Below are 26017 nucleotides of genomic sequence, written 5' to 3'. Positions count from 1 at the left end.
AACGTTTTTGTTTACATTCATGTATAATGTAAGTTTTTACTCAATATTTAACTTTATTTTCAGAATAAAAAGGATTTTGTTTTGGAGAAGCCGGAACTGAGAACGATCAATTCTCGGTATGCTGCTTCAGGAAAGACTCTGAAGTTTTTTTTTGCAAGAAATAGTAGTGGGAAAAGTCATAGTTTCAACATTTAAGAGGGAGAGCAGGCTCCTAAATAAAGAGATGGCAAATGCCTGAAACTAATAAAAGCATCAGATACACCGCAATATGGTGTAGAAATGAAGTATGACACCATTGTACGAAGTCTTTTTTCTTCAAATCCATCTAAACCCCATACCCCGGGGCCATGAATTTAACGATTTTTGTAGAGGAATCGATGCCGCTGTTAGGACGGCGCTCTATTAGTTAGTATATAGTAAAAATGTATTTATTCTTTGAATAAAGTGCCCCGCCACAGCATGATACGACCGTCAAATATTATTCAATAATCATGAATTGGTTAAGATGAAAGAAAATCAGGTAGCCTTGATTAACAGATTGACACAAATTTCAATTATCTAATTTCCATTTCTTATCATACATCTCTAAGAGACTTTACAGTGTAGGGATTGATTATAACAAATAATAACATCATATACTTCTAAACTATGTTAGAGCATAACAAATATCCGTCGATCTGAAGCTTAAAATTGTTTACTGCATATTTTATGAAATAATGGAAATGCTATTCAAAAATCAAACATAAATAATTCTTCAGACTATAAAATTTTAAGTGAGGCATGACTGCAAATTGTTGCAAATATATACAGATTGAAATATATTTTTTTTTTCAATGAACATGTATAATTAGTTTTAATCATATTGTACAATACTAATTTAGTTTTAATCATACACTACAACATCAATTTGTTTTTAATTAATTACACCAACTGAAAGATCTTGGACTAGCCATCAAGAACTCTTAAGCCCGGTTTACACGCTCTGCTTTTGCAGCTGCTTTTAGGTCTGCATTTTACTCTGCAAAGCAGACATAGAGTTTACACATTCTGCTTACCATGCCTGCTTTCACTATATTAGCATATCATTTCCCGCCATTAGTCACATAAACACGTGTAAACACAATGGAAGATTTTGATATTTTGCCTCCTCTTTTAATAATCATTATGGCTGCTGCATATCGGCAGCATTTAAGAAATAGAAGGAAAAGAAGGACATGCTGGACTAGACCATGGATTCTGCGCAGACAAGAGCATGGGGCACACCATGCACTTATGCGAGAATTATCTCAAGAAGATCCTGAGAGTTACAGAAATTTTGTGAGAATGACACAGGAGGATTTTACAGAGCTACTGGATGAGGTGTCACCTTTAATTGTTAAAAAGGACACCATTATGAGAAAATCAATTTCTCCTGCAGAACGACTTTCTTTAACTCTAAGATATCTTGCAACAGGTAAGAATAATGAATAACAAGTAGCAAAAACAATTTTTATTTCACGTATATTTTAAAATGTTGGATATTAAAATGCAATTTTGTAATTTTCAGGGGAAAGTTACAAGTCCATATCATACTTGTATCGTATTCCAGTGCCAACATTGTCTAGTATAATCCCTGAGACGTGTGCTGCTATATACAATAGCCTAAAAGATGATTATATGAAGGTATGGTTAAAATTTAATATGAATGTATGATATTCATAGTTCAAGATACTGTTGACCCATTGGTAGGGGGCTTACTCCTTGATTGGACAAAGGCTGAGAGTTCGTGCCTATTCCATTGTGTTGACCCACTGGTTGGGGGCTGATTACTTGATGGGTCAAAGACTGAGAGTTTGGGCCCATTTCATTGTGTTGACTCATTGGGTGGGGGCTCATTCCTTGATTGGTCATAGGCTGGGGGCTTGCTACCACTCCATGTTGCTGGCTCATTGGTAGAGGACTCATTCCATATTGTGGAATATTTGAGGATGGACTTGAATATCCCATAGTCCCTTGACCCTGCAAATGCCCATACTCTGCTTCAAAAAGAATGGTCTGAAATTTCAGTTTCACAAATGACTTCACCCGCCCATCTAATTTGCGCAGGGATTGGGCTATATAATTCCCATAAAGGGTATCCTCATCGGGAGTGGGTGAAGGGGTGGCTGATCTTAAGCCGGTCCTTTTCCTGATGTCCTGTAGACATGACATGGCCTGAGACATTATAGCTTCTGGTCCATTTAGCCTGGCCCTTTTTTTCAGGACCTGGTCTCTCTTCTTGTGACGTCTCCGACATATTGTCAGTACTATCATCTTGCTCATCATCATCCTCCCCTGCATTATTTGTGTCCTATTAAAATATATATATATATATATATATATATATATATATATATATATATATATATATATATATATATATATATATATTATTTAAGGTTCCAAATTCATGGTAAGATTGGCAGAAAATAGCTAAAGAGTTTGAAGACAAGTGCAATTTTCCTAATTGCATTGGGGCCATGGATGGGAAACACATAGTAATTCAGTGTCCTCTAAAAAGTGGTTCATATTATAACAATTATAAACAATTTTACAGCATAGTTTTATTGGCTTTGGTTGATGCTGATTACAAATTCATATATGTAGATTGTGGTTGCAATGGAAGAGTTAGTGATGGTGGTGTGTTTGCAAATTCAAGCCTATACCAAGCTTTGGAATCAAATGATCTTAATATTCCACCTAAAAAACCTTTACCACTGAGACTTACACCTGTTCCATATGTCATTGTTGGGGATGAAGCATTTCCCTTAAAATCTTATATTATGAAACCGTACTCCTTTAAAAATCTGGACCAAAACAAGAGAATTTTCAACTACAGGCTTTCAAGAGCAAGGCGAATAGTTGAAAATGTTTTTGGAATTTTAACAAGTAGATTTGGGGTATTTAAAAAGGCTATTCCTCTAGAACCAGAAAAAGTTGAGGGAATTGTTTTGGCATGCTGTGCACTGCATAACTTTCTAAGAACAAGGAAATCAGCGGCAGAATATATAGGCCCAGGGATGATTGATTAGGAGGACACTGAGAATGGGACAATGAATCATGGGATTTGGAGACAAGAAATGGGCACAAATCTACCCGGTCTTATTCGACAATGTGGGAATCGATCAAGTAATGATGTACGGGAAATAAGAGAAGAATTCTGTGATTATTTTAATACAAATGGTCAGGTTTCTTGGCAATGGGAATTGCTGTAACTTACAAGATTGGACTGTGATCCTCTTGGGACAATTTGTGTTTTCAAAAAGGCATCCAGGGACTTGACATGGACCCATGAACTGGTGTAGAGTCCATCTGTACCAGAGCCACTCTTCCTGGACTTGTTTATTTTGGACAATTCCTTAGAATAGTATCCTCTGAGATATGATATTTTGGCTTGTATTTGATTGACTGTAAATAAAAAATAAATACATTTACAAGTTCAAGTTGCTAAATATTTATTGTATACTCACCAATTAACAAAAAGTATGATTCATAAAGTTGAATAACATGTGACAGTTTGCTACAAAAAACAAAAAACACTTACCATTACATTCCAGACCTTCAGATTCCTCTCTCTGTTTTTCTATATATTGCTCTATGCTCTTTGTCTGCAGTCCTTTTATGAATAAGATGGAGATGAAACATTCCATAGGTCTGGACCCCCTTGGCACGCAAAAGATCGTTTCTTTGGAGTTCGAAAAAGAGTAGGTTCATTGAGGGCCGCCAGAGAAACCAAAAACTTAACTTATCCATTAACCGTATAGTCCGCCGAAATATGGCTGAAAAATTTGCCGACTCGGCGTTAAACAATATAAAATCAATCAATCAATCTTTCTCTGCGACGGAAGTTGTAACTCTATATTTTTAACCTAAATGGTTGGGTTATTTTTCGGTTGGTCTCGGATTACGTCCTTGAACACTTATAGGTGAAAAAGTAGTTCCAAATGTTCTTGAAATCGATTAACTACATATTGGCGCATTTGTATATCTAAAAGAAATACCTAATCTCAGACAATTAGCGGGAAATGTTTTCCAAAGAAAAATTCTAACAAATCTTAAAAGCATAAATAAGCGATATACAATAAAATGGTGAATATTTTTTGGCTCTTTGACATGTGTTCTTTACAAATTGACTTTTTGAAAAATTGGAACAAACCCGTATTGTTTTAATTCGAGGCAAATAAATAGGTCCTATATTTTATGTCGTGTAGAGTTACGTGCCCTTTGTTGTTGTTTGGCAGTGACAGTGTAACACGTGTTGCAGAGATGAAAGGAGGTGTACAGAAGTGCAGTGCAAATTTAAAGTAAGTTTAAAGACTTTTTGGTATTTTATTTGCATGATGCTCAGGTGACCTATAAGGCCCGTGGGCCTCTTATTTTTCTAAATTACTTGTATCTTTGGGATGAGAGTTTTCAAGATAACGTTCCTCTCACATTTGACAAATATGTGCCGTATTGTTTGTCTTTTCCATTACCCCATAAAAGCTTCGAAAAAACGAAGATGCCAGTGCTGTCATAAAGCTTTGACTTAAGTACGTTGTTTTTTTTTTCTCTTCTAAAATAACACTTTAATAAGAATTGTGCTTAGAATTTTTATGAATTCAAACTTAAACAGTCTTCTTGCCTTATAATTTTTTCAATGCTTGATTTCAACATTTAAGAAAAATCTATAGAATCTTTATGAATTCAAACTTAAACAGTCTTCTTGCCTTATAATTTTTTCAATGCTTGATTTCAACATTTAAGAAAAATCTTAGTCATTATGAATCCCGCCCCAGGCATTTAAATGTTTTGAGTTTGCCGTCAATTTTGTTTGTAGTTTGAACCTTTAGAGCGATGCTTTTTCCAAGGTACAATTGTGGTTGTTAATGTTATGTTTCTTTGTTTAATGTCTTAGCAGACCTTATTGATGGAGCAGCTATTCGACCCTTTCCTTAAGTTAATTTTGGATCTTCTGACTCTAATTGTGTAATATCTCCGCTGACTGAGAAAGATATATGGAACTTGTTGGTGTGAATACCAGTTGGCATTAACATTTGACCTGAATTTTTTGGCTCTGTGTCATGATATGTCAGGTTGTACTTGCGTGCCAATCTAGTAAATAGGCTTTCTTACAGGGTATTGCTTAATTTCTGATTAGAAAAATGCATCCTTGGCAAAATCACAACTTTCGAATTTCCCATAGTGGTCTTTAGGTTTTAGTGTCTTGGAATTCTCTTTTTCGAGATTAGAAATCGCATTTTGTTCTGCAGCTTCTTTTGTAATGTGTATCTTATTCATTCTTACCCTGTCATACATGTTGTATGAAAGACCAGAAGCCAGAAAATGAGGTTCTCAATTGTTTTGTTAGATGTTGACTGTTTTTTTTCTGCACTTTTTCTCATTTGAGCAGGTGAGACAATTCCTTTTGGATCTGTTACCACCTTAGTTGGAGTTGAATGAAATGCCAATTTTGTTTTCAATAATTGACTGAACGAAATCTCAACCACATTTTTTATGACTTTAATGCCTTTGCTCTGTGAATTTTGACTCTGATTTTTGAAATCATCCTAATATCATTGTTGTAGCTAAATTCTCACATGTCTTAGTTATCTCTCTCTGCTGCGTACTTGCTGAGGAATGGAATGCAGAAAAGTCTGAATGAACACAGGGGTGACAGTTACTCAGCTCATGAAACTTTCTCATTTCCAGCAAGAGTTTTCCATGTTGCAAAAAAAAAAACGTACGTACATGGCGAAGGTTTTACGTTTTTTGTTTTTATTGTGTGTTTGTTATTGTGTTATTGTGTTTTCTGAAGAATATCTTGTTTGTGACCAAGACCTGTACTTTATGTTAATTTGATATATGTTTGCTGTTGCATAGCCATGCACTTCTTGACGTAGATGGTATACAAAGTTCCAAGGAGAATACGGAAATAATCACTGAACACTTTTTCGTTATCAGTTATGATCAACAGCACGACCAGTATATTTTCCTCGCTGTGCGGAGGAGTATATCTGAATATTTGTCAATCATCTCATATCCCACGGAGACTATGCATGAGTTTACTGACGGGTGTGCAGCCCAGTATAAAAGTAGACATTGCTTTGGTGACATCAGTAACTCCTGTCAGGATTTTGGGTTCAAGCATTTTACCCGAAATTTCTTTGAGACAGCTCATGCTAAAGGTAAAAAAGTTTACTTCAACTCGATTTCTCACGAATATTTTTTTATAGTTACATGTACATGTACACAAAACAAATATGTCACAAAAAATCTGCTCAGTTACACTTAAGTTGAATGTTGAGTAAAAGAAGCTAAAATTTTGTGAATACAATTAGGACAAGTGACTAGTCTGCTCTAGGTCTATAAATACCTTTCTTACCTCTTAATCGTTGCAGTTATGTTTTTGTAAGAAATTCACATAGCTTCTGTGACATCATGTTTATATTCGCGTAGGTCGTTTAATTGAGTTCAGATTAAAAACAAAGGCGCAATTTAAATATTTATATGCCCGGTACATACAGTTATAAACTTAATTGTATTTTTAAATTTATACATTACAGGGCCTCACGATTTTGCTATTTCTAATTTGACCATGACAAAGTCCGTGTGCCGACGTAGTATCTTTCGTTTCATGGATTGCATTCCAAGAGATGACAACTTGCGATTTAAGTCAGTACCTAATATCAGGTCTGTTCATCAAGTTATTGTTCGAGACTCCGACGACGAAATTACAACCCGCGAACTGTCCTGTTTCTGTGATAAATGCGATTCGCATTCCTATGATGAATGCCTAAATATTCCAGCAGCTGGACATTTTCTAAATATTAAAATGATACAGGAAACTGACACCACAACCGACGTCGATCAGGATGACGACCAGGGATCCATGGCAAAACTTGTTTCTAAGGGCCAGGTTATTGCTGTGTACGCAGATGATCCACATCAAGACTATTTCTTGATTAAAGTCCAAGAACCTGCCCATACACTGGACAGCGACAAAACCGATTCGTGGGGCTCGACATTACCAGCTGGTACTGATGTCATAACTGGTCTGTACTATGACAATACAAAACAGAATCCTCTAAGATATAAACTTTTAAGACGAAGAAAGGCAATTGTACCAGCAAGTGCAGCAGTTTACATCTGCTCCGAAGTAGATGCAAGGGTCACCATTGATTTAGACGAAGATGTTCATTTGAATATACTGCATGCGATAAACGGAATTCTTATGTCCTAGATACATGTAGGCTGACATGTTTTTGAATCGTATGAATGCTGTACATACACATAACGACATGGGAAATAAATTATCAAATAAATACCGTATGTATTTTAAAGTATGAATTGATAATTGTCTTATGTACTTCGTTTTTGAAATACTGTTTAATATATCAAAGAACATTTCCAGTACGTAATATACTCAAATATTTATTTGCTATAATGCATGGTACAAAATGCATAGATTGTTTCAGGAAATTTTGTTGATCATATATTATACAATTATGGACTCTTTTGGTGTTGAATATGGTTTGTTATTCACCAGAAAAATATTCATATTGACCGAGGCGAAGCCGAGGTCAATATGGATATTTTTCTGGTGAATAACAAACCATATTTAACACCAAAAGAGTCCATAATTGTTTTATTATATAGTCGGGATTTGTATAGATAAGACATTGAAGGCTGTATGACGACACCATTTCATTTGCGATCTTCCATTGTTGAAAATAAAAAAAATCTCCAGATTACTGTTTGTAACCTCCGTGTTTTCCTTTCCGAGTTTGGCTATGTGTAAGACGTCCAGATGTTAAAAAATAATTATGAAAAAGGTTTGAATAATCGTTTTCCTGTTCAGATACGTAGCTCGCTGCGGCCGTTGCAACCATTGTTTACAACGTTGTTTGATATTTTGATTGTGACGTCACAATGCCGTTGCACGCGAATTGACCCTCCGGTGAATACGGCCTAAAATCCGGTGAATATATAGTGTTATGAACTGTTTGCATTTGTATAGATTATATAGGGACTATAAATAGACTATATAATAATTTAAAATATTGCCCAAGATTTATATATACTTCTGGCAAATACATGTATTACAATTTATAATTTTTTTTTATTGGCTCTTACATTTTACAGATAAAGATTAAATAAATATATGTAACATTACAGTGAAAATATATCAATATTTCTAATAGCTATAGACTTTAAATTATCTTAAATAATAATTGAAAATTAATTTTAATTCATAATTAATCAGAGGTATATGTATCAACATGAAAAATACCGTCTTGCATTATTAAAGTATTTTTTTGAATGTAACGTTGTTTTTGTACATTATTTTACACAATTTTTGACGTTGTAAGCGTAACGTTAAGTAACACCAGTATTGTGCGCGACGTCCACATTATACTTGGTTCAGAATCACATAGGGTAAAAACAGACTATAGGAACTCTTTTATTCGAGGAGGTAAACAATTTCGTCACGGGAGCCATATTTTGAATCTCAACAGAAATTAGTTTATACCTTGATACATCATCCATGCAAGTTTGATTTAGCTATGACTTATAGTTACTTGGGATTCAAAAAGTATGTCTGATCCAGCAGTGGTGATTTTCATTAATTTTCTTTCTTTTTTAAATAATATTCGCAGGTATGTTAAGGTTAAAACAAAATATTCTACTTGTCTATATATCCTTGAGAGGGACGTTAAACAGTATACAATCAATCTATCTACTTGTCTATATGATTTGACGTCATTGTAAGCTGTTAACGTGAAGTTAAGAGATATGATTCTTTTCAATCGATATCCAAGATTAATTAGATGTTGTATATCCAAAGGCATAAACGGAATTAGTCGTTTCTTGTCCCTGTAGTTATCACAAGGGTTTAATACCAAACCCATGACGTCAAAACTGTTGATCATGCTGTAGCAGAGTGAAAGTGAGAATTCATGTAAACAAACACAAGAAATCGAAGTTTTAAAGCAATTAGACTGAATGTCATGTATGATTCATGTGGGGATAAAGCTTATAAATAAGATGTGCTTTACCGTATGTACACGGCTATAAGTCGGTTTTTTGGGAGTTAATCTCTGGTCTAAAACTCATTGTCCGACTTATAGGCGAGCTGTTAAAAGTATGGTTTTATGCATACTTATATCAAAAGTTTTATCCTTGACTTTTTTGATTTGTGTTACATAATTATAAAAAGGGTTAATTCGCCGAATTCTGATCCATGTGCTGCCTTAACCAACCCGCGTTATTTTTGAGTTATTGAAAAATAGTTATAGAACTACATAGCTGCAGATCTGTAGCTCTTTGCTTTATCTGTCCGAATTTTTTCAAGCAGAGAGCTACAGATCTGCAGCTAAGCACTACACAGAATGATACTCATATCTCATATTAATCAGATATTAGAATTGATCTATGAAATATTTTGCCAATATTTTTAGCAGGTTGTATTTCAATGAGGCGAGCAACAATACCAAAAAATAAAACAACTTTATTTTGGCCTGGATAAAATTGTATATTATTTTATGAAATTTTGTTCTGAATAATCAATCTGATTTTTGTGAAAACAAGTTTGAAATACACTGCTATAATAATATACTTTGTCATAAATGAAAATAAATTTTTGAAATTAAAACACTTTGTGAAACGTTTGTATACCTAGTTTATCACTAAATAGTTATGCATGTAATCATACAAGCCAGTATCATACCAGTCTTAAGTTCATTGCATTAATTTGTAGCAGTGCAATTGAAATTCATAATAATTTAACAATAATTATTATTTGCTATATGATATTGATAGGTTCGCGAGGACTTTATTCTTTCAGAACCTCAACAGCAACCACCCTAGAAAAAGTGTACTTCTGAGATTTCAGCTGACGATGATCGTGGTGAAATATTTTCTCTTGAAAACTTCCAAATTTTCTGCCATTAATATGCCTTTTCAAAAACGTCTTAAAGATTAAAAATATTGCATTTTACGTTTAACAATATTTTAAGAAGACCTAAAATAATATATACATGTTCTATTTCTGTAAGATAGATCACTTACAGACTCAAGAGCCTCCTCCGCTGAACCAATGAGACAGAAGAAAACCACTGTGACGTCTTCTACCATTACGAAGATCTCAAAAGAAGCAAGTGGAATCAAGTAGAGTACAGCAGCCGTCAAGCGAACTGCACGAGTCTCTGTCCCATGCTTCTCGAAGGACAGCACCTAGCCCGAGAATTCATACATGGAGGCAGAGACAGCCTACCTTAATTACAGAGGAGAAAAAGTCCACCAACATCCAGTAAAAGATGAATACCGTATGTCAAAAATTTAAGATAAAATATTTTGTTAAGGTAATACGCAACGTAGTTTGAACTTTATTGTGTTCTTCCCTGGAGTTGAGTTCCACTAAATGAAGAACCTGTACGCAATATTTTTAATGTTTACATACAGATTTTTACACCTCTTCTAAAACAAATTTTAATGAAAAAAAATTCTGGAATTTATGCTTTGTAATTTTTGATCATTTTTCTTTAAATGAAGGAAAAAAGTGAGTTAGCTCACATACCCCACGCTCCCCAAAATCTTGACGTTGTAACACATAATGAAAGGCACAGTGCACTTTAAATACATAATATAGATCATATAAGGGCATCCCTAACAAAAAAATACTATAGTTAACTATAGTGTACTATAGTTAACTATAGTGATAACGTTGACACTTTGAAAACTTTGATTTACTATAGTGATAACTTTGACACTTTGAAAAACTTTGGCGAAAACTTTGACACTTTGAAAAACTTTGGCGAAAACTTTGACACTTTGAAAAACTTTGGCGAAAACTTTGATACTTTGAAAAACTTTGGCGAAAACTTTGACACTTTGAAAAACTTTGACGAAAACTTTGATACTTTGAAAAACTTTGACAAAAACTTTGATACTTTGAAAAACTTTGACGAAAACTTTGATACTTTGAAAAACTTTGACAAAAACTTTGATACTTTGAAAAACTTTGACGAAAACTTTGACACTTTGAAAAACTTTGGCGAAAAATTTGACACTTTGAAAAAAAAACTTTGATGAAAACTTTGATACTTTGAAGAACTTTGTCGAAAACTTTGATACTTCGAAAAACTTTTTCGAAATTTTGGATACTTCGAAAAAACTTTATCAAAATTTTGGATACTTCGAAAAACTTTATCGAAATGTTGGATACTTCGAAAAATTTTATCGAAAACTTAGATGCTTTAAAACTTTTAAAAAGTTTATTGAAAACTTTGACACTTTAAAAAACGTTGGCAAATTTTTTTTTTCTTCAAGAAACTTTATCGAAAACTTTGACACTTTGGAAAACATCGAAGTCTTTGATACTTTGTAAAACTTAATCGAAAACTTGGATACTTTGACACTTATCAAAAAATTTAACACTTTGAAAAAACTTTGTCGAAAACTTGGATACTTTAACACTTCGAAAAACTTTATCGAAAACTTGAAAAACTTTATCGAAAACTTGAAAAACTTTATCGAAAACTTTTAAAATTTAAAAAACTTTATCGAAAACTTGGATACTTTACTACATAGAAAAACTTAATCGCCAATTTTGACAATTTAAAAACTTTATCAAAAACTTTTTAAATTTAAAAAGCTTTATCGAAACGTTTGGTACTTTGAAAAACTTTATCGAAAATTCTGATACTTTGTAGAACTTTTGCAAAAACTTTGACACTTTGAAAAACTTTGGCGAAAACTTTGACACTTTGAAGGATATGGAAAAAACGAACAGTATTCAATCTCAACGTCCATTAAACAAATATACAAAATAAGAGCAGAGCAAACACGGACCCCCGAAACATCAGAGGTGGGATCAGGTGCCATGGAGGAAGGAGCATCCCCTGCCGACCGGTCACACCCGCCGTGTGCTCGTTGTCATAATCAGGAAAAAATCCGTGGTCAATTCAGTGTATAAATAATGGACTAACAATTGGTATGAAAAACGTCAGTCATGAAAACTTTGACACTTTGAAAAACTTTGGCGAAAGTTTTGACACTATCAATGAAAAACTTTGGTGAAAACTTTGACACTTTGAAAAACTTTGGCGAAAACTTTGACACTTTGAAAAACTTTGGCGAAAACTTTGATACTTTGAAAAACTTTGGCGAAAACTTTGACGAAAACTTTGACACTTTGAAAAACTTTGGCGAAAACTTTGACACTTTGAAAAACTTTGACGAAAACTTTGATACTTTGAAAAACTTTGGCGAAAACTTTGACACTTTGAAAAACTTTGACGAAAACTTTGACACTTTGATTTACTATAGTTAACTATAGTAAACTATAGTTATATAGTTAACAATAGTTAACTATAGTATTTTTTTATTAGGGATAATTGCAGAAAACTCTTCACATCAAAATGTCTTGCATTTGAGGACATTTAAATGTGGAATGAAGTTTCTGAATAAATAATGGAATCAAAATTTCTTGGTTTTATACAAATCCAAACATTAATTTGAAGTGGTCGGAGGAGGAGGGGGAAATTCTATTTAATAATAGGCAAAACTCTTTGGGATAAAATAACGGAATATGTCCTTAATATCTGCATAGGTTGACAAAACTATGTACAAAAGTTTAATAGGAGTGGTGCTAACAAACTGTTCATCTTTATATTCAAAATATGGCCAAAAAGTCTAAGTTGGAAAGTGTAGAAAATCCCGGAAAAATAAAGGAATCGCAATTATTGGTAATATTCACGTCTACACATTTTGTCCTAAATACTTGCAAAGTTTAACGAAAATCTGGGCAGCGGTTTATGAGGAGTTGTGCTGACAAACTATTCATCTCTATATTCAAGGTATGGCCAAAAACCTAAGTTTTTAGTGCGAAAAGTCCCGGAAAAATAATGGAATCGGAATTTTCTGGTAATATGCACATCTACATATTGTGTCTTAAATATCTGCAAAGTTTAACGAAATTCTGTGCAGTGGTTTATGAAGAGTTGCGCTGACAAACTGTTCATCTCTATATTCAAGGTATGGCCAAAAATTGAAAAGTGCGGAAAGTCCCAGAAAAAATTATGGAATCGAAATTTCCTGGTAATATGCACATCAACACATTGTGTCCTAGATACCTGCAAAGTTTGACGAAATTCTGTGCAGCAGTTTATGAGGGGTTGCGCTGACAAACTGTTCATCTCTATATTCAATATTGGCCAAATGCTCAAGTTTAAAAGTGCTGAAATTCCCGGAAAAAAAATGGAATCGGAATTTCCTGGTGATATGCACATCTACACATTGTGTCCTAAATACCTGCAAAGTTTGAAGAAATTCTGTGAAATCTGTCGTGAGAGATGACAAATAAACGAGAATCAACAGAAGACAATAAAATTATATAGAACCAATAAATGACATTAAAATTTACAGAAAGTTAAAAATAATTGCCACTTACCTCGATGGCACAGGATATGATTATTATTCCAATCGGGGATAAAAGTGATGATCAACTTGATGGATTTGACACCCCCATAGAAGGTGGCAATGAGGGATTTTAACAACTTCAGGAAAACATTCAAATGGAATTGGATGCTGTCAACGGATAGAGCATGAAACCGATGGGTAAGGCACCGACCTTCTCTGCTCCTGGGCATTTAACAAACTAACCAAGTACAAAGTTATGTTGAAAAGGAACCCAGATAGAGAATAATGGATCGATTCATCTCCCATAATGGGAAATTAAAACTCCTCATCTCAACTGTGGCATTCGGAATGGGGATCAACATCAAGGATGTTGACTAAGTCCTGCACTTGGGGGATCCCACCATCATCGCTCTCTTATTGGAAGGAGATTGGCTGCTGTGTTAGGGATGGTCGTTATGCTGTGTGCTATGTATACAAAAGGAGCATTACAAAATGTAACCATGAGGAAATGAAGTCAATACTGGAAAAAGAAGCCCCAACCCATTAGATTGATTTATTTTATATTGTTGAACGCCGAGTCGGCAAAATTTCAGCCATATTTGTTTATTTATTGACCGGTTTTCTGAAAGTGTTTGGTCTCTCTGGCGGCCCCAAATGAGACTACTCGTTTTCGAACTCCAGAGAAACGGTCTTTTCTGTGCCAAGGGGATTGTTATCCTTGACACGGGGCACCATTTACTGTCCCTTCCAACGGACTGAAAATTAAAAAAAAATTTAAACTGTTATAATAATGTAAACTGTTTAAATCAAGTTAAATATATTTAATAAAAAGTTTTAAAGACTTAAATTCAAAGGAATTACGGTATTGAAAGAACAGTACCATCAACCACTGATTCAGTGACTCGCATAAAACCTGTACAGAACCTTGCTCTTGTTTGAAATGCACATGCTGTAATGTATGCCTGAAGTCTTGTCCGTGTGCAAAGAAATCCTGTAGAAAAATTCCTGAGCTCATGTTAATATGTTTTGCATATTGATTTGATTTAGTACTCAACATGTATATTGATGACATAAATGTTTATTTAAATGGGACATTGTTACATAGCACTTAAGTGTAATGCTACTCTGTACAACCCTTATAACTACTCTGATGTTTAATTTTTACTTCGATCATTTCACAAAGTTTATTTTTATTATATGACGAGGTTGGTGAATTAAACGAGCTGATGAAGTGTATTCAATCTTTACTACAGGAGGAGCTGATTGAGCCAAACTTGTTTGTTATCGGAATTAAGTCATCTACCAAAATTGTAAATTCATGGCCCCGGGGTCAGGGGTTCTTGTGCTACGGTTGGGCTAAATATACAGTATAGTGAAAATTCATGATTACTTTGAAATCTTCTTCTCTGCTCGTGGGCAGTAAATAAGCTAACCAAGTACATAGTAATGTTGAATAAGATTGCCTCTTCCAAAATTATTAACCTCATGACCCAAGGATCAGCTAGGATTCTGGTGTTAGTGCGGGGCTCTATTGCACCTAGTCCTATTATCCTAAAAGCTTTGTTCTTGGATGTACAAGATAAGGATAAAAGTACAAGGTGCAGGGAAAAAGATCATTACGGTGGCAATGGAATAGGTTTAGAATATAACATCTTCCAAACACTTAGTCGAAGGAGTTGGATGTAATGACCTGTCGAACAAAAACCAAGAGGAAGATTCACTCAGATTTACAAAACAAGAGGCCCACAGGCATTTATCTTGTGTCGGGTACTTGGATGCTTATCCCTGTAGGTTCAAAAAGGCTAAATGTGCAGGAAATGAGAAGGGTGGTTGCCTCTTTAATGCAAAATGGCAACGATATGTACACAATAAGCGTTTTTATCTTTAATTTGCATTTTCCTCGTTTCATAGGTTAAGGTTACATTTTCAAATTTAGTTTGCCTCACCAGGTTTTATTTCTAGATTTGCCGAGTCCAAAATTAAGGAAACCAGTATTACAAAGACCAAAAATATCTTTAAGCCATTAATTGCATAAATGATCAATGCATATGATGTATGAACCAAGTAAAAACTTGGATGTGTGGAGCATTTACATGTACGAGGGGTAATCAAAAGAGTTCATGGACCAACGCCATAATATTTTAACCGCTCAAGGTACCTCAAAGAATTTTGAAATATCTAGCTAGCATAATCTTTTCTGTCCAAGGAATAAACCACAATTCATGCAGGCGGCGCAACCTCGAAAACGATGTTTTTTGACACTTGTGTGACTGAGAAAAACTCAATTTATATGAATATTTCGAGATCCATAAATCCCGTTAATTCATGTACATGTCGGGACACAATGGTTCTGTAAAATATGAAATTTTCACTTCATTCTGGAACTTCTTTAAAATTTTATCGTGAATTTTACACGGAACGTCCAATCAAATGAGGTTTTGATTGATTGATTGATTAATATTTTACGCCGAATCGGCAATATTTCAGCCATTTATCGGCGATAAAAAGTAAATCATGTGACCAGTTTTTAAAATGACGTCAAAAGGGGTAAGGGGTTTCCGTTTCTAACTTTCTATAAAGTAATGCCTCCTGAAAAATATTTAAACATTTTCTCTACTTTGTGTTGTTTTATGTTCCATATACATGTAAATTTTGAAAGCACCGGCTACATTGTACTAATTTTATAGCCTCAGTCCACGAACTTTTTGATTACCCCTCGTATGTCAGTTATCTGTATGTCAGGCTGCATATGAGACATATATACTTTATTTTTTGATCGTGTTCTGCAATTCTTTGCGACATAAGGGTCATATATCCATACTTCCATTATTGAATTTATTTTTATTTTGCATGGATGTTAAGTCACTGTATCCTAGTTTACTTAGGAAGGAAGCAAGGGAAGTAATTAAAAGGATTCTAGAAGAACGACAGAAAAAAGTAGATACTGACAATATTCTAGAAATGATGGATGCCGTCCTGTATAACAATAATTTTAGTTTCAACAATAAACATTATATCCAAACCGATTGTACTGCTATAGGATCCAAACTGGGACGAAACTATGCATGTGTATACATAGGGGGAATGGGAAAATATTCTTTTGGCGATTTGTAAACAACAACCTCTTTTGTATCCAAGATACATTGACGAAGTATTTGGGATCTGGACGGGGACAGAAGAAGAACTACTTGATTTCCATAAGACTGCAAATAATATTCACCACAACATTCAGCTTGACCTACGTTTTTCAAAAACAGAAATAGACTTCCTTGATGTTTCTATTTTTCTGGATAACGGACTTCTCACAACAGATCTTCACAGCAAACCAACTGACAAACATATGTACCTTAACAAAACCTCCAGCCATCTCGAATCTACAAAAATTTCAATTCCGTGTGGCCTTGGTCTTAGAGCACATCGTTTATTCTCCACAAAGGAAAACTATCAAAGCCAACGTGATAAAGTGAAAAACTTGCGAAAACGAGGATATTCTAGCAACGAAGTAGAAAAACAACTAACGAAAGTTGACAAACTCAATCGCTCGGATCTACTAAATTATAGAAAAAATAAAATGCGACGTGACCGAATATTCATAACATTTTGAAAAAAAAAAGATTTTGATAAAAGAGACAAAAATTTGTAAGACATTTTAGTGTTTAAAACCACAACAATTTATTTTTTTTTAAAAAAAGAGAAATTTATGAGGGCCATGTGGTGCTAAAATGTATTTTGTGTAAATTTGTTGTGAAAACCAGCCAGTTTGAAGATAAGAACGGATGCACTTTTCAAGTCAAAATTATATTAACTGTAAATCAAGGAATGTTGTTTATGGAATTTTTTGTAAGAAGTGTGACAAAATAGTGTATGTGGGAGAAACTGGTGATAGTTTATATTAAAGACATGTTTTGAATTTGTCTTTAATTAGAAGGGAAACAAATGACCCTGTGGCTACTCATTTTAATTCAAGTGTACATACAATAGAAGATTATAATATAATAGGCATTGAAAAACTGTACAAGAATGACATTTACCGCAAATATAGAGAAAATCTTTGGAATAAAAAGTTGAACACTTATATACTATTTGGTATTAACAAAAGCGAACACTTCTGTCTTTGAATTGGATTTATGAACATTTGTGTGATATTATGATACTTATTTTTACAGATATACTTTTATATATATACTTTAAAATCATATTTTTTATATACCCCGTATTATAGTATTTTATTCTGTATGATAAAAAATTTGATACACAAGTACAATTTTTGCTCTCACAATATCTTCAGATGTTTCGGCGCAATTTTATTGCATGATGTTGCCCCTCTATTTCTATGTTCATTGTGACGTCATAATACTGTTGAGTTGCTATGCATTTAAATAAACACGACTGATGAAGGCCGGTAACACGGTTGAAATATTTCGAAAGTGTTTTAAAGTGTTTTATCATAAATAGAAGTATATATTTACAATAAATCAAAATAAAACTTTTTGTAAAAAGTATTTTAAAAGTCAAACTGAAACACTTCAAATGTATAATTTGGATGCTGAAAAATACTTGCTACTTATAACTTATTATACTTTTGAAGTTTGATTACTGGTATCGAAAATAACTTTTTTCATTACAAAAATGTAAATACACTTTAGGAGTTCTTGCCTTTGTCAATATTTTTAAAGAAACTATACTTCTTTCAATTATTTTTTGTAACAAATTTATTTAGGTCTTCCTTTTCCAACGCGAAACCTTCTGCTGATTCTGATCATTAAGATTATTCTTATAATTCTTTTTTCCTTTTTCCTAGACGCAAACTTTGTGGCCTCATATCTCACTCATTTCTCAACGGATTTAGCTCAATTTTTCAGATGTAATAGACATTAATAAACTCAGTCGGAATGCTGTTTAACATTTCAAATATTTACTTCCGCTTTTCAGTTATTTGCCTTTAAATAAAAATTTGTATGCTTTGGAGCAGAAATTTTACTGATTTTAGATTACAGAACGATTAAAGTTCTGCACATCGGTTTTATTATTTTTTTTAATTTTCCGTCTACTAACGTCACTTCCGGTTGAACTTAAGGAAGTAGCGAGAAAAGGCTTACTTTAGAAGTTTTCAACATAGATTTAGATGATTTAAATCATAAGAGATATCATTTCTGTTTTTTTAAAATAAAAGTTACATCCGGTCTAACAGGACGGAAGACCTACTTGGTGCTTTACAAAGAGCTCTATATATAGTTACACACCTATTGGAAAGCATTCTTCCAAAAGATGTTTATCTATTAAGAATAAATTTTAACAAGCATTCTGAGAGTATTGCATAAGCAATACATGTCCCCTACCGGGTTCCCCTTTTTCTTCAGGATGTCATTTTTTAATGTGCAAAAGTCATGTCCAAGGTAAAATGAAAGATTTTCAAGTTGTAAATTCCTTAAAATCTCATAAAATAATAAACATTAAGATGACAATTCAACTCATTTATCCATCGTCTTTTCCTCGCTTCATATTTTTGTCGACAATCGGAAGTTAGCGCAGTTCGAACCCGATCTTAATTAAGCGATTATGAAAAATATTCAAAATGCCATAATTCTGTCAAAAATCAATGAAGCAAAACGAAATTCAAACTTGATCTGTAACTCATTAAGATACACTCAGGTACCAAAATTCAGCTCAATATCTGCAAGCGTTTAGAAAAAAAGTGCGGAAAACCAAGTGGGAATGAAAAGTATTCAAAATGCCATTATTCTGTCAAAAATCAATGAAGCAAAACGAAATTCAAACTTGATCTGTAACTCATTAAGATACACTCACATACCAAAATTCAGCTCAATATCTGCAAGCGTTTAGTAAAAAAGTGCGGAAATCCAAGTGGGACAAACTGACGGGGACAGACAGACAGACAGACGGACGGACGGACGCAGAGGAAACCTATAGTCCCCTCCGGTTTCACCGACAGGGGACTAATAAATTTCCAAAAGTCTATGACATTATACGAAGATGTATATACCTTAACTCAATATTCACATCATAGATGAAAAACTAAGTCAATACTTACAATCATTCTTTTTTTTGGGGGGGGGGTCTGCCAGAAGGGTTTTGTCATAATTTCTAACCTCTAAATAAGAATTTAATTCCAAGTACTGAATTTAAAAAAAATTAATGTGACTTTTTATGATTGAAAAGTAATCATTTTGCAGGCCTTGTCCACTGATTTTAATAATATACAATAAATTCAGGATGAACTTTACCAATTTCACATCTGTTTTTTTAATAGATCATGGAGACATTTTTCGTTCTGAACGAAAATAATCAAAGATTTAAAGAAGAATTCTTCAATTCTAAATTGTATTCTTTGGCTGAGGCGTCAGCTCTTCCAAATGGGGAGAGAATTTCTTTCTCCCCAGTACAAGTGAGAAGTGTAAGTAAATTACTCTCTTTTCTCTCTCTGATTCTTTTTTTTCTCTCTCTCTCTGAGTATACCTCTCTCTCTTACGTGTAAATTAAGTAATAAATTTTAAATATTTAGGTCGGAGATGTGACTGTTGTCAGCAGTGGCTCGAAAAGAAGAGAGCTGCAGCTATCAATGGATGTTATGACGGCCCTCCTTACCCTTTGGGGTAAAGAGGCTGAACAAGCCGTAACACCACAGGGAACGTATACAATCAAATGCGTCCAACCAGCTAATGATTGGAATAACCAGAGATGTTATTCCTCAACGCCACTGACAACCTTCGAGGTAATTAAAATCTATTTATAATTTACATTATATATATTCCGATAAATATATTTATATATCTTTCATATATAAGAAGAAACCTTACTTTTATAGGTTCAATTCATGTTATAAGAAACTATTAATTTTTTTTATATTACCATTTTTATAATTTCAGACTTACACACAGAGGGAAACTTCAGAGCCTGAACCCTTAAATGGATTCTTCGAAAGTGTTTTATTTGAAAGGTATAACGCATAATTAATTGACATATATCAGTTCATATTACATGTATATACTAAAACGTTATTTGTGTTTTATTCTTCCCAAACTTTATGCAATGTTTGCTTATGTTCTTATACGTTTACTTTGCTGACTTCATATTTTTGAGGTGTCCTCGATATAAATCAAAAAAGTATATATACAAATAGAAACCTAAAATACTTAGGTACAAATAGCACGGACAGGCCGTCTTAACAAATTGCAAGTATAACCAGGCATGATACACCGCTCTTATCAAATATAAACAATATAACAGCTTTATTAGGACTACTGAAACATTAAATGCTGGAGTTCCTCAGGGTTCTGTCCTAGGACCATTCCTATTCCTTTTATATATTAATGATATTTGTGATGATCTCGTGAACCATATAAGACTTTTTGCTGATGACACTTCTTTATATGCTATGGTAGATAAAGAAAATATTACACAATCACTTACTGTTGATTTAGAACATATTGATAAATGGTCAAAGAAATGGCTAGTTGATTTTAATCCTAACAAAACCATAGGCGCTCCCCATGTAATTCTGTAAATGACGTATGATAAGTATATATAGGTCTACCCCTCTATAGTATAAAATATCCAAGGCCAGTAAGTGGGCGCCATTGTGGATTTCGCCTGGGACCTCTGACTGACTTACTTCAAGGGTTTCTGGGGTATACTGGGCTGTTCATCAGCATCGGGTACTCTAATTTATTGAAATAAAATATTTGCAATCTTTTATCCAGCACCATTCCGTCGCTTTCTCTTGTTTTCAAACATTTTTCAATTACTCCGTCACACATAGCTGATCTCGGCCGGAAGAAGTCGATTTCGTCGATTTTCAACAACTCGTACGAAAATAACTTTCGGAAGTTTGACAATATTTAGTGGGGGAAAGTACATAGGCGCTTGGTTTCAGGATGATGTATTTTGTGTATGATGTGTTTTTTGGTGTATCTGAATACCCTCATTAAAATAAAAATGAAAATTCGCTGAAATTAGCACGTGTTAAAAATGTCACACAGTAAATATACTCTCACAGGCACGCACATGTAGCACCGTTTTTGAAAGAGGGGAGAGCAACCAGAGAAAAACATTTTTTTTCACTTACCTGTAAAAGTTGACGAGCCAAAAAAAAAACCGCTCAAACACGGAAATCCTATTGGGGGGGGGGGGGGGGGGTGGCCAAATTTTTTCAAAGCCAAATTCTTTTCATTTCCATTTTTTTTCAACACAATACTAGTACATTTTCCTTCATATCACAATACTATGGTATGAAGTGGGAGGGGGGGGGGGGGCAACCAACCTTTCAATGCACATTTTCAATAGTAAAGGTAATGTTGGGAAAAAAGCAGGGGCGGGCAGCCCCCCCCCTTCCCCCTGTTGCTACGTGCCTGTCTCATACAGACTTGTGTAGAGAAAATAAATCAATTAGAAAAAATCAGTACCTCTCTCCGAAATACTATTTTTTATTTTCTCAAAGAGTATGACAGGGGCTTGAGTACAGAAAACAAAAAAAAAATGTACCTTAGAGAGAAAAAAAAATCTCCGAGGAATATGGCATTTTTAAAACGTGCTAATTTCAGCGAATTTTCATTTTTATTTTAATGAGGTATTCAGACACACTAAAAAACACATCATACACAAAATACATCATCCTGAAACCAAGCGCCTATGCACTTTCCCCCACTAAATATTATCAAACTTCCGAAAGTTATTTTCGTACGAGTTGTTGAAAATCGACGAAATCGACTTCTTCCGGCCGAGATCAGCTATGTGTGACGGAGTAATTGAAAAATGTTTGAAAACAAGAGAAAGCGACGGAATGGTGCTGGATTAAAGATTGCAAATATTTTTTTTCAATAAATAAGAGTACCCGATGCTGATGAACAGCCCAGTATACCCCAGAAACCCTTGAAGTAAGTCAGTCAGAGGTCCCAGGCGAAATCCACAATGGCGCCCACTTACTGGCCTTGGATATTTTATACCATAGAGGGGTAGACCTATATATACTTATCATACGTCATTTACAGAATTACATGGGGAGCGCCTATGAACAAAACTGTAAATTTAAATTTTAGTAGAAAAAATATTGTATATTCTCCTGTTAAATTTGGTGAATATGAACCACCTATTATTAAAAATGATTATTATGATTATTCAAAATGATTCTCATAACCATTTATGTTTACATTTCCAAAGAGATTCTATGTGGACACACATACACACATCACACATACAAATGAAAGAAAAAGTGAGCTAGCTCACATACCCCACGCTCCCCCATAGCTTGACGGTGAAAAACACACTGAAAGGCACAGTGCACTTTAAATACATAGTATAGATCAAAATAAACGTAGGTACTCACCCGAACAGGAAAATAATGAAACACGAGAAATCGGTAACACACAAAGAGGAGCACGATGTTTATATGGGTATGGGAAAGGAACAATCAATATTGCAAACTCTTAATCAACAGCATTAAGTAGTTCAAAATCAGAACAGGCAAAGGAATTCTCAATACTTGAAGACCTTATTCACCACCGCTTTTTATATACTGTACAAGAGGTGGGCCATACCTGATAATATTGGTGACATGATGAACTTTTTAGGTCACCTGAGTCACTCAGGTGACCTATTGCTATCTGTTTTCGTCCGTCGTACGTCGTTCGTTTTCAATCGGTCGTAAACTTTTGAACATTTTCAGCTTCTTCTCTGCAACCATTGAACCAAATTCAACCAAATTTGGCACAAAGCATCTATGGGTGAAGGGGAACAAGAACTGTGAATTTCATGATCCCTGCCCCCCCCTGGGGCCTGGGGCCAAAACCACTAAAATTAATGCAATCTTTAAAAATCTTCTTCTTTACAACTGCTAAGTGTAAAGTTCTGATTACCAAATTGTAAAGGCTATAGCATCTGGCTTAAAACAAATTCAATCACTGGAAATAATGCTCAGGTGACCTATAAGGCCCATTGGCCTCTTGTTAGTAAAGCAGTTAGAATTCCGACCAGTTGTTGATCACATGGAGCACCATCAATCAATCATGTACACTTCTCCTTCCTCTGTGCGAGAAATTGTCGATACCTTTTCTTTTTCTCTTGAACGAGAGATATTATATTCTATCAACAGAGCTGGACGGTTCTTTTTATTGGCAGACGAGTCAGTTTATAATCCTAATCGAGAACAAGTTGCCATAATTGTTCGGTTTGTCGACTCTGACAGTGGGAATGTCCGTGAAGTTTTCCTTGGACTTCTCAAGCTTCAACGCACTGATGCCAAGAGTCTTATGGCAGCCATCGATTCTTTTCTAACAGCAAAAACTTTGGAAATCCGAAAAGTTTTTGTTGTCGGATTTGATGGATGCAATGTTACGAGTGGCACAAACACAGATATTTTCATGTTCTAACTTTTATCAATAATTAAGCTAAATAATGTTATAACTTTTGACTTGGCAATATACTTTTTAGGTCACCTGAGTAAACTCAGGTGACCTATTGCTATCCGTTTTTGTCCGTCGTCGTGCGTCGTGCGTTGTGCGTCGTGCGTCGTGCGTTAACATTTAAACATTTTCAGCTTCTTCTCTGAAACCACTGAACCAATTTCAACCAAATTTGGCATATAGCATCTATGGGTGAAGGGGAACAAAAATTGTGAATTTCGTGGTCCCCGCCCCCCTGGGGCCTGGGGGGTGGGGCAAAAACCACTAAAAATAGTGCAATCTTTAAAAATCTTCTTCTTTACTCCCGGACATCAAGCAGTCACACTGTTGGTATGATTGTAATCAGCATTGAGTCCTCTACCAAAATTGTGAAATTCATGGCCCCAGGGTCAGGGGTTCTGGTGTTAGGGCGGGGCTCTATTGATTATATAGTGAAAATACAGTAAGTCTTTAAAAATCTTCTTCTCTGCTCCTGGGTATTAAATAAACAAATTAAGTTCATAGTAATGATGAGCAAGAGTGGCTCTTCATAAATTGTGAATTTTATGGCCCCAGGGTCAGGGGTTCTGGTGTTAGGGTGGGGCTTTATTGATTATAAAGTGAAAATGCATTATTTCTTTGAAAATCTTCTACTCTGTTCCTGAGTATTAAATAAACTAATTAAGCACATAGTTATGATGAGCAAGAAAGGCTCTTCATAAATTGTGAATTTTATGGCCCCAGGGTCAGGGGTTCTGGTGTTAGGGCGGAGCTCTATATTGATTATATAATGAAAATATATTAAATCTTTGAAAATCTTCTTCTCTGCTCCTAGGTATAAAAAACACTAATTCAGTAAATAATTATGATGAGCAAGAGTGCCTCTACCAAAATTGTGAAATTCATGGCCCCAGGGTCAGGGTTCTGGTGTTAGGGCGGAGCTCTATATTGATTATATAATGAAAATGCATTAAATCTTTGAAAATCTTCTTCTCTGCTCCTAGGTATTAAATACACTAATTCAGTAAATAATTATGATGAGCAAGAGTGCCTCTACCAATTTTGTGAAATTAATGGCCCCAGGGTCAGGGGTTCTGTTGTTAGGGTGGGGCTCTATTGATTATAAAGTGAAAATGCATTATTTCTTTGAAAATCTTCTACTCTGTTCCTGAGTATTAAATAAACTAATTAAGCACATAGTTATGATGAGCAAGAAAGGCTCTTCATAAATTGTGAATTTTATGGCCCCAGGGTCAGGGGTTCTGGTGTTAGGGCGGAGCTCTATATTGATTATATAATGAAAATATATTAAATCTTTGAAAATCTTCTTCTCTGCTCCTAGGTATAAAAAACACTAATTCAGTAAATAATTATGATGAGCAAGAGTGCCTCTACCAAAATTGTGAAATTCATGGCCCCAGGGTCAGGGTTCTGGTGTTAGGGCGGGCCTCTATATTGATTATATAATGAAAATGCATTAAATCTTTGAAAATCTTCTTCTCTGCTCCTAGGTATTAAATACACTAATTCAGTAAATAATTATGATGAGCAAGAGTGCCTCTACCAATTTTGTGAAATTAATGGCCCCAGGGTCAGGGGTTCTGTTGTTAGGGTGGGGCTCTATTGATTATAAAGTGAAAATGCATTATTTCTTTGAAAATCTTCTACTCTGTTCCTGAGTATTAAATAAACTACTTAAGCACATAGTTATGATGAGCAAGAAAGGCTCTTCATAAATTGTGAATTTTATGGCCCCAGGGTCAGGGGTTCTGGTGTTAGGGCGGAGCTCTATATTGATTATATAATGAAAATATATTAAATCTTTGAAAATCTTCTTCTCTGCTCCTAGGTATAAAAAACACTAATTCAGTAAATAATTATGATGAGCAAGAGTGCCTCTACCAAAATTGTGAAATTCATGGCCCCAGGGTCAGGGTTCTGGTGTTAGGGCGGAGCTCTATATTGATTATATAAAGAAAATATATTAAATCTTTGAAAATCTTCTTCTCTGCTCCTAAGTATTAAATACACTAATTCAGTAAATAATTATGATGAGCAAGAGTGCCTCTACCAAAATTGTGAAATTAATGGCCCCAGGGTCAGGGGTTCTGGTGTTAGGGTGGGGCTCTATTGATTATAAAGTGAAATTGCATTATATCTTTGAAAATCTTCTCTGCTCCTAGGTTTTAAATAAACTAACT

General features: G+C 34.5%; 2 protein-coding genes and 1 pseudogene across 2 annotated transcripts; 2 read left to right on the top strand and 1 right to left on the bottom strand.

The window, feature by feature from the left end:
• The first annotated feature begins 970 nt into the window (after positions 1-970).
• Positions 971-1721, top strand: LOC134260076 (uncharacterized). The gene is made up of 2 exons (XM_062742658.1): positions 971-1453; positions 1547-1721. The coding sequence occupies exons 1-2, from the start codon at positions 1123-1125 to the stop codon at positions 1690-1692; spliced, it is 477 nt and encodes a 158-aa protein (XP_062598642.1). The 5' UTR covers positions 971-1122; the 3' UTR covers positions 1693-1721.
• On the bottom strand, positions 1696-5316 carry LOC134260081 (uncharacterized; annotated as a pseudogene).
• A 736-nt stretch (positions 5317-6052) lies between these two features.
• LOC134260080 (uncharacterized) lies at positions 6053-7341 on the top strand. The gene is made up of 2 exons (XM_062742662.1): positions 6053-6185; positions 6564-7341. Exons 1-2 carry the CDS (start codon positions 6053-6055, stop codon positions 7238-7240), a joined length of 810 nt encoding a protein of 269 aa, XP_062598646.1. The 3' UTR covers positions 7241-7341.
• The last annotated feature ends 18676 nt before the right edge of the window (positions 7342-26017 follow it).

This window comes from Saccostrea cucullata, unplaced genomic scaffold (assembly GCF_032062105.1).
Source record: "Saccostrea cucullata isolate Sc308-1 unplaced genomic scaffold, CSIRO_AGI_Scuc_v1 ctg1333, whole genome shotgun sequence".
Lineage (NCBI taxonomy): Eukaryota > Metazoa > Mollusca > Bivalvia > Ostreida > Ostreidae > Saccostrea > Saccostrea cuccullata.
This window is presented reverse-complemented; position numbering and strand designations above follow the sequence as displayed.

Bases quoted from the DNA above. Each gene is read 5' to 3' on its own strand.
- LOC134260076 (XM_062742658.1), top strand. From the start codon at position 1,123: ATGGAAGATTTTGATATTTTGCCTCCTCTTTTAATAATCATTATGGCT. The intron at 1,454-1,546 runs GTAAGAATAATG...TGTAATTTTCAG, and splicing joins TCTAAGATATCTTGCAACAG to GGGAAAGTTACAAGTCCATA.
- LOC134260080 (XM_062742662.1), top strand. From the start codon at position 6,053: ATGCATGAGTTTACTGACGGGTGTGCAGCCCAGTATAAAAGTAGACAT. The intron at 6,186-6,563 runs GTAAAAAAGTTT...TATACATTACAG, and splicing joins TGAGACAGCTCATGCTAAAG to GGCCTCACGATTTTGCTATT.